Source organism: Dipodomys ordii, unplaced genomic scaffold, assembly GCF_000151885.1.
Source record: "Dipodomys ordii isolate 6190 unplaced genomic scaffold, Dord_2.0 Scaffold1000001544, whole genome shotgun sequence".
Taxonomy (NCBI): domain Eukaryota; kingdom Metazoa; phylum Chordata; class Mammalia; order Rodentia; family Heteromyidae; genus Dipodomys; species Dipodomys ordii.
In genome coordinates this window covers 1-9,616 of record NW_012285161.1, presented here as the reverse complement: position 1 = coordinate 9,616, position 9,616 = coordinate 1, and the positions used below count along the sequence as shown (strand labels likewise).

At 41.9% G+C, this 9,616-nt stretch overlaps 1 protein-coding gene across 2 annotated transcripts; it reads right to left on the bottom strand.

Annotated features, from left to right (window-relative positions):
- Nucleotides 1-516: 516 nt before the first annotated feature.
- On the bottom strand, nucleotides 517-5,976 carry LOC106002803 (tubulin beta chain-like). 2 transcript variants are annotated; one of them, XM_013037584.1, is made up of 4 exons: nucleotides 5,920-5,976; nucleotides 4,938-5,064; nucleotides 2,236-2,346; nucleotides 517-1,577 (listed from the first exon to the last, which is right to left on the bottom strand). In XM_013037584.1, the coding sequence occupies exons 1-4, from the start codon at nucleotides 5,974-5,976 to the stop codon at nucleotides 517-519; spliced, it is 1,356 nt and encodes a 451-aa protein (XP_012893038.1). The 2 variants fall into 2 exon arrangements, with proteins under 2 accessions (XP_012893038.1, XP_012893039.1); XM_013037585.1 differs by having other exon boundaries at nucleotides 4,956-5,064.
- Between the last annotated feature and the right edge of the window lie 3,640 nt (nucleotides 5,977-9,616).

Genomic DNA, 9,616 nt, shown 5'->3' with positions numbered 1-9,616 from the left:
CTAGGAAAATTGTAACATCTGGATCTGGTTTACTTTCTCTTCAAACTGCTTTTATGCTACTGGCATGCTATTGAGAGACTGCTAACTTTAAAACTGGGCCAGGAAAATAAACAATATTGGCACTTGTCATCCTCCTCTTCAAAATAGTAGGAACACCATGAATTTGAAACTCCTCTTGAGCACCATTCCTATATTGCTAAGATTAAATCCTGCTGGTCAACTTTATATTTCAAATATATTGAAAGAAAAAAAGAGATTCTAAAGAAGAATAAGGACTCAAGAGTACAAAATTTATACTTCTTTATTTATATAAACAGGGCTTTAAAATAATACTATTTAAAAGAAATCTGCATTTTTACATTCACCATCAGTGAGTTCCTGACCGGAAAGGCTGTGCATGATGATACACAGCAGGGACCTCACTGCACAACAACAGGAGCTCAGGAAAGCACCTTTCATTTGAGAAGTAGTAGGCAGGCTCTGACAGTCCTGTTGCACTGCTACCAATGGAAAGTCTTAAACTTCTTCCTCCACCAAGTCTTCTTCAAATTCCCCCTGTTCATCAGCAGTGGCATCTTGGTACTGCTGGTACTCGGACACCAGGTCGTTGATATTGCTCTCCGCCTCAGTGAACTCCATCTCATCCATGCCTTCTCCCGTGTACCAGTGCAAGAATGCCTTGCGCCGGAACATGGCACTGAACTGCTCTGAAGTGCGCTTGAAGGGTTCTTGGATGGCCGTGTTGTTGCCGATGAAGGTGGCCGACATCGTGAGGCCACGCGGGGGGATGTCACATACAGCTGTCTTCACATTGTTGGGAATCCAGTCTGCAAAGTAGCTGCTGTTCTTGTTCTGCATTTTGAGCATCTGCTCATCCACCTCCTTCATGGACATGCGGCCTCGGAAGATGGCAGCTGCTGTCAGGTAACAACCATGGCGGGGATCACAGGCGACCATCATGTTCTTGGCGTCAAACATCTGCTGGGTGAGCTCGGGCACTGAGAGAACATGGTACTGCTGGCTGGCCCGGCTGGTCAAGGGTGCAAAGCCAGGCATGAAGAAGTGTAGACGGGGGAAGGGCACCATATTCACGGCTAGCTTGCGCAGATCTGCATTCAGCTGGCCAGGGAAGCGCAGGCAGGTGGTGACTCCGCTCATGGTGGCTGACACCAGGTGGTTCAGGTCTCCATAGGTGGGTGTGGGCAGCTTCAGGGTGCGAAAGCAGATGTCATACAGAGCCTCATTGTCGATGCAGAAAGTTTCATCTGCATTTTCCACCAACTGGTGGACAGACAAGATCGCATTGTAAGGTTCGACCACGGTGTCTGACACCTTGGGGGAGGGCATGACGCTGAAGGTGTTTATGATCCGGTCTGGATACTCCTCTCGGATCTTGTTGAGAATCAGGGTGCCCATGCCTGATCCAGTGCCACCTCCCAGGGAGTGGGCCAGCTGGAAGCCCTGGAGACAGTCACACCTTTCTGACTCCCGCCTTACCACATCCAGCACCGATTCCAACAGCTCGGCCCCCTCCGTGTAGTGGCCTTTTGCCCAGTTATTGCCTGCCCCGCTCTGGCCTATCAGACACAAAGACATGATGAGACACACACTCCAAGAATAATGACTGTGCCAGTCCTATTGTGAAGACAATAGGACTCTTCTGAGCTAACCTTTGCTATTACATTAGATACACTTTGGTGAAATAAAGGAAATGTTTTCAATGTATCTGGGACTCTACAAATCACACAGGTTCTAAAGAAAAGTAAACAGAGTGTGGAGGAAAATACATTTTAACCCAAATCAAGTCCTTCTAGAAATGAAGGACCGAGCCTGCCTCAATACTGGAAATGTAGTTACTTTCACAAGAGGGACAGGAGCACAGTGTGGTCAGAGGGAAGCTAAACTGCAAGCACTTGTCTGCACCTTGCTCACACATAGCTGTGCTTTGATTTCTGGTGTCCTGAAGTGGTTCTGTTATTGCCAGGCCTTTAAAATGACCAGCAGTGCTGAAACCTTGTTGGTGGCTTTCTCTACTTGCTGCTCTTTCCCTTCAGAGGCTTCTTTGTCATGGAGGGCTTTCAGAGTTGCACTAATCTGAGCTGTCTGAGTGGCCAGGGGCATGACTCCCGTGGACTGGAATAGGAGGGTTAGGTGAGGACAATATCTAGGTGGATAAAGGCTCAGCCCAGCACTGGAGTGCCTGGATGTTAGGACCCATGGACCATGATGACTTACCAAATATGAAGTTGTCTGGCCTAAAGCTCTGGCCAAATGGTCCCGATCTCACTGAGTCTAATGTTCCAGGCTCTAGGTCCACCATGATGGCCCGAGGAACATATTTGTTGCCTGTGAGAAAAAGAGTTGACTTAGACCTATACTTGAAAAGGAACTTAGGGGGCAGAGCTTATGATTCTAAGTGACTCTCAGCATTCATTACAAAAATTACAGCATTTGAGACATGGAAACAGAAAAGATATCTTGAGCATGAATCCCCATGCAAGAGGCTTCAGCAACTTTAAGGATGTTTGCAGTTGTCTATTTCCATGACTATTCATTCCTTTGCTTTGGGCATGGTGGCTGAAATCTCAGCTACACAGGAGGCAAAGATGAGCATCAGGCTTTGAGTCTAATGCTGCAAAAGAAAGGTGGCAACACCATTTTTTGTGGTTCATCATGGGGCTTGAACTCTGGGCCTGGGCACTGTCCCTCAGCTCTCCAGCTCAAGGCTAGCACTCTATCACTTGAGCCACAACCCCACTTTCAGTTTTCTTATTGGAGATAATAGTCTCAGGGACTTTTCTGCTCAGGCAAAATTTGAACCATGATCCTCATATCTTAGCCTCCTAAGTAGCCAGCAATACAGGAATGAGTCACCAGTGCCTATCAGCAAGAAACTTTCTCTTTTTTGTTAATTTTATTTTATTGTAAAGGTGCTGTATAGAGGAGTTAGTTACATGAGTAAAGAAATGAGAACATTTCTTGTCAAAAATTGTTACCCCCTACTTTGTTGTTCTCCCACTATCCCTTCCCTTCCCCAATTACCTTTCTCAAGAAATGAACCAGGTTCATGCCTATAATCCTAGCTACTCTGGAGGCCAAGATCAGAGGATCACTCTTCAAAGCCAGCTGGGGCAGGAAAAGTCCTTAAGACCCTTATCTCTAATAAACTAACAGAAAACCAGAAATGGCACTGTGGCTCGAGAGGTGGAGCTGCTTGCCTTGAACTGAAGAGTTAAGGGACAGTGCCTAGGCCCAAAGTCCAAGCCACATGACCGACACCCCAACACCAAAAAAAAAAAAGCCAGGTATGGCTATTCACCAAGTAGATGTAGGGGAATTCAAGTGTAAGGCTTTCCTGGAGAAAACATCTATACAATATATATTTCTTGTCTTATAATGTTTCAATAATGGTTATCAAATAGCACACATCCTTGTATTCAAATACTCAGAGCAACCTTGAGCAATGACTTGCAATTTCCCATTTATCCTGATTTGGCCCAAGGGAAAGCAGTTAACATGATGTAAACACCATTTTTAGAATACCCCCTTCCTAAACATTCACATGAAGAAAACTGGCCATCCTGCTGGATATACAGGATCTAATAAAGACACAACCTAAAATTCTGTTCATAGGAGTGACACAATCCAACCCAACCACTCTCAACCAAGGTGAGGACATCCCAAAATATAGATCTATAAAACTCAAATTAAATAGCTTTGTACTTTTCTTTGTACTTGTTCATTGGATTAATACATAGGAAAGCCAATTATCCACGATTGTGTTTGTATAAAATAATGTAGAATGGAAACTCAATATAAAATTAAATGATCTTTACATTGACACTTGCAAAAACTGAAAATCTACTTTGTAGACTTCAATTAGGCTGTTTATGTTAGGAAAGACAATATGAATCATTTAAAAGCAATGTTTACAAATTAGTATTGGGTTTTTCTACATCAAAAGAATGTTTTCTTACTTTAAAAACCTTAAAAATAATTTATTGTTGGCTAAGTATTCATATTCAAAATGCTCAAGACCAGAAATGTTATAGATTTCAGGGTGAGACACTTTATGCTTTGTGATTTGGACTATTCTCATATATATTAGTGACTGAACATCCCTCTTTAAAGTTTTTAAAATTTTCTTTTTCAAAATATTGTTTTAGAAATTTAATCTATATTTTAATGAGGCAATGTAACTGGGCTCTGCTTGCTTACGGGTGTAATGCTAGCTACTCCAAAATCTGAGATGAGACCTTAGCATCGCAGATTGAAGTCAGCTGGGGCAGGAAATTCTGGGAGACTCATCTCCAAGAAACTACCCAAAACAAAAGAAGCTCATAGTCAGTGCCCAGGCCTTGAGCTTAGGATGATCAGCACACAACCAAATGACACTGGATTATATTATATTTTATCAATTGTTTTAGAATGCATATTTAGGCAGTCTCATTTTTAATTGCGTGAAACGGGCTCACGCCTTTAATCCTAGCTACCCAGAAGGCTGAGATCAGAGAATCACGGTTCAAAGCCAACCAGGGCATAAAAAGCCGGCAAACTCTTATCTCCAATAAAACACCAGAAAACTGGAAGTGGCACTGTGGCTTAAGTGGTAGAGCCGCTTGCCTTGAGCTGAAGAGCTGAGCGACATTGCCTAGGCCCAGATTTCAAGCTCCATGACCGGAAAAAAAATCCAGGTGTGGTTAGTCAGCAAGTAGAGGTAGGGGGACCTCAGGTATAAGGTTTTCCTGGGGTAATTCACAAGAGTATACTCAAAAATTAAAACAAAGTATCTGGTGGAGTGGCTCAGTTGGGTACAGCACTTGACTTATAAGATCAAGGTCCCAAATTAAAACTACAATACTACCATAAGAAAGGCAGGAACTCCTTCCTTTTCATTAGTATTCCCCTGGGAACTATTTTGCCACGGTATGGGAAACCAAATGGGAGACACTCACCAGTTGCCTCATTGTAATACACCTCGATTCTCTGCAGCTGTAAATGGCTGTCTCCATAGTAGTTGCCAGTGCAATCAATATTATGCTCATCACTTATCATTTCCCAAAACTGAGATGGAAATAGAAGTGTATTATGACATAGAATGTTAACTGTCCAAACAATGCATTTTAAAGTAACTATAAGAAACCCATGTCCTGTTGACACAAATATATTTGTAAAATAATATAATTACATTTTCAAAATTAAAAAAAAGCACAGAAATGGGTGGTATTTTAGTTTTCTTAATCTCTTTGTTATCTGGCTGAATAGAAGACGTCTGTGTTCTCCTATGAGTATTCCATCTTATGCAGTACCATATTCTGTTTGTATTCTGTGACGAATAACTGGCCTTACATGGACATGAAATTGCCAAAGCAGTAACTTGAAGACTCAGTAAGAAGGGTCTCCAGAACCCCAAGTGTCCTCAGAGCATACACAACAACCAATGATTTAGAAAACACCCAACTTAAGGGAGCTGAGTTGGGGCATGAAACTCAGAGAAATTTGCATTAAGGTAGAAGACCTGTTCTCAATTATCTGACACTCATCAGTTGACACAAAGGGAATTGTCTGTATCTTTCAGCTCAAAAACACTGCATTCCTTGCATTCATACCAGACCAAATGTGCATTAGTCTATTCCCAGGAAACTAAATACAAAGAATTGAGTCTCAGGTAAGACTAAGACACGCAAGGGATTTGAAACCACCCCCGCCTTGTTTAAAAACCACACCCACCAGGGCCACACAAATTAGGGAAATTGGAGAAGCTATCTGGGGGACTTCATTTGCAGAAGGTTAGGGACCACTATGGAGCCCCACCTACTTCAGCCTAGCCATGACCACCACCACCTCCACACTCCAACCCGTCCTCCTTCTCCTTCCCCTAAATTTGAGACTTGGATCCTAGGCCAGTGCCATGCTCACCTTTGCGCCAATCTGGTTGCCACACTGGCCTGCCTGTATGTACACAATCTCCCTCATGGTGCAGGGCTGCAGAGCAGATGGATGTATGTCTTCAGCAGTGGTGCCCAGAGAGGCAAACAAGTAGAGCTGGGAAGCAGGAATCTGACACAGTGAACTCAGATCCCCATTTATACCTCTGATTGTTACAGGGGCAGAGGAGGTGGGGCGGACTTGATTATAGGTGGAGCCAGCAGGTGCTCCAACTCAATCGCCCTATTGCTGGGCAATCACAGGGCCCTACCAGTTCCTACCTACCCTGGTATCCAGCTGCCAGCTGCAAGTCCATTAGCACATCTCCCACTCTATTTGGATCATCTGGTCACCCTGCCATCCACTCCCCACTCTGACTCACAAGAGAGGCTGAACCCTGGGATCCAGGAAAGAAGAGGAGGAACTTCCTCTGCACAAGGTCCTTGTTTGCCAGAAGCCCAGAACAAGCCTGCCGTCCATTTTTGATTGGAGGGTCTAGAACTGAAGGGGCATTTTCAGGTGTGATCCCAAGAGCAAGCCCTAACTGTTGGATTCCATGATTGATCCACTTTCCATTATGGGAAAAGTCAGGGGCTTAGGGTCTAGCCTTCATACTCAGTTTTTTCTTTCCTCTTAAAAGTAGCTTGCTTTATTACTTGGGCCATACGACTACTACAGTCTACTTTTTGTTTCATTTGGCTTCTGCTCCTAGTGTAAGAACTCAGGTCCTGGTCAGAGTGTCTTTTGTTTTTTTGGTCGGAGTTGGGGCAGGTTAGTGACTTAGGGCTTGAAATTAAGGCCTGGTGACTCTTTCTGAGGTTTTTATTATTATTGAGATTAGGTGATTACCTTAATTTCTCTTATTTCACAGAATTGTTGAATAGTGATATTTAGTTGAAATTACAAACATATTTTAACCTTCACAAGTCAAATTATCATTATCATGGACTATAAACTTTGTGAATTCTGTATGCTTTGACAATACAATTTATTTCTTCCACAACGGGTGATATTTACATTTCTCTACTTTTGCTTAGTGTAGGATTTCCTGTCTTTCACTCTCATTCTGCCCCTCTCTTTCTGAGATTTTATTGATTTACTTGTTTAACTGAAAGGTAGAAGGCTCTACTACTTGAACCACAGCTCAACTTTTGCCTTTTTTTAAGTGTTTAATATGAGACAAGATTCCCATGGGTAGTCAAGGGCAGTACAGTGAGGCTTGAAATCTGAGGATCACTATTCAAAGTCAACCTGGGCAGAAAAGTCTATGAGATTTACCTCCAATCAACCACTAATAGGCAGAAGACAGTAGAGCTTTAGCCATGAGCAAAACACTTCAAATTTAAGTCCCTCGACTGAACAAACTGAAGCAAGTTTCATGGACTTCAATGTCCATGATGGCTTTGAACTATGATCTTCAGACTTCAGTGACTTTAGCACTCAGGATTATAAGTGTGAGTCAACATTTACAAATTTTTAATTACCTTTTCTTTCACCTTTTCAGGTGAAATAATATTTCTTTTTTTGACAATTGTTCTTAGGGACTAGCTTTCATGCTTAGTTTTTTCTTTCCTCTTGAAACTACCATGCTTTACAAATTTTACCACAGGTAAACTACAGGCTGGTTCTCTTTTTTGTAGCTCTTCTTCTAGGGCTCAAACTCAGGTAATGGTGACTGAGGTTCTTTTTTTTTATTTTTTTTAATTGAGTGCTGGTTGTTAGGTCTTGAAATTAAGGCCTGATGACTCTCCTTGAGGTTTTATTTATTTTTACCTTAATGGTGGCAGATTTCACTAGTTGAGCCACAGCTCAGCTTCTGCTTTTCCTGTGGTTACTAGGAGATTAGAATATCAACAGCAAGCCAAGAGTATTACAGGGAGGACTGAAATCTGAGAATCATGGTTCGAAGCCAATCTGGGCAAGAAAATCAATGAGAAAATTATCTCTAATTAACCACCAATAGGTAGGAAGAAGTAGACCTCTAGCCATAAGAAAATCATAGCAAGTTCAAGCCCCAGGACTGAACACAGTAAAATAAGTCTCCTGTACTTTCTGCCCAGGATGGCTTTGAAACACAATCCTTAGTTTTCAGCTCTCTGAGCAAGTAAGATTGCAGTTTTGAGCCATGATTTAGAAATCTTTAATATGCTCATTTTTGCACCTTTTCATTTATTTGATTTGCCTTCTCCCCTTTTTAAAGTTCATGTCCTTTATTATCAGGGCCTAGCTATTCTCACTCAGTATTTATTTATTTTGTCAGTTGTGGGGATTGAACTCAGTGCCTAGGTATTGTCTGTCAGGGCCAAAGCAGGCACACTGCCACTTTCAGCCACAGTGCCACTTCCACTTAATTGGAAAAAAAACAGTCACCAGGGGACTTTTCAGCCTGGACTGGCTTCCCATTGTGGGAAGCTTCCTGAGTAGCGAGTATTACAGGCATGAGCCAGAGAAACCTGGCTTGTTTTCTTAGATCAAAACTAGCAGGCTCTAAAATTTATGCCACACTACTTTACTGTCCATGAGATTTTTGGATTTTGTTTTTTGCTCAAAGCTTGCAGGAACAAAAACTCCACTCCTGAGTGTTTTTTTTTTCTTTTGTGGGTTGGGAGAGGCTTGAATTCAGGGCCTGTGGACTCTCTCTGAGGGTTGTTTTGTTTTTGGTATTTTGTTTTTATTTCGAAGCTAGCAGGCTATTGAGCCTCAGCTCAACTTCTGCCTTTTTTTTTTTGGTGTTTAATAGGATAGGAGTCACATGTTAGCTCTACTTCAATTATTTTTGTAAGTTTTAATCTTCTTTACAAAGTATGATATATTTTTTGTTAGATAGTTATTGGTGTGCTTTTATTGGGTTGTTTTGGTATGAACAACACTGGGGATTGAACTCATACCTCATTTATGGGAAGAAAGTATTCTAACACCTAAGTCACAATTCAGCTATGGCAGTTTTTTTTTATTTTCTATTTGTTTGTTTGTTTTTTCTTGGTCATATGCTTCAACTGTAGGCCTGGGCTCAGTACCTATGGTCTCCAGCTCAAGACTAGCACTATACAACTTTAGCTACAGCACTACTTCAAGGTTATTGAGTGGATTATTGAAGATAAGAGTCTCATGGACCTTTCCTGTCTGGACTGGCTTTGATCCACGATCCTCAGATTTCAGCCTCCTGAGAAGCTAGGGTTAAATGCATGAGCCACCAGCACCTGGCTATCATAGTGTTTTGTTTTTTTAAAAAATACCGTTTAAATTACTTATTTTTGTCCTTATAATTTAATTTAATATTTTAATCTTTTTTTCATCCCGGGGAATTGAGTATAGGACCCTGTGTATGTCTGTATCTACATGCTTTTGTGTGCATATGTGCCAGTACTGGGTCTTAAATTTCCTAAACTTTTTCCATGCAAGGCTGAAACTCTAACACTTGAACCATACCTCCATTCTGTTTATTTTTGCTGCTTAGTTGAAAATAATAATATCTGATTTGCTACTTTGGAGGCTTAGGATTTTAGGTGGTAGTTTGGAGCCAGACTGGGCAGTCTCCTTACCTCTTCCCTCTAATATACTACTCAGGAAAAGCTGCGAGTATCACTGTGGCTCAGGAGGTAGAACCCTGGCCTTAATGGAAAGCAACTCACATACAGTGCCAAAGCCTGAATTTAAGCTCTGGGGCCAGCAAGTTAAAAAAATTTGA

Bases quoted from the DNA above. Each gene is read 5' to 3' on its own strand.
- LOC106002803 (XM_013037584.1), bottom strand. From the start codon at position 5,976: ATGAGGGAGATTGTGTACATACAGGCAGGCCAGTGTGGCAACCAGATT. The intron at 5,065-5,919 runs GTGAGCATGGCA...TTTCCATCTCAG, and splicing joins GCAACCAGATTGGCGCAAAG to TTTTGGGAAATGATAAGTGA. The intron at 2,347-4,937 runs GTTTCCCATACC...TTTTTCTCACAG, and splicing joins TGGTGAGTGTCTCCCATTTG to GCAACAAATATGTTCCTCGG.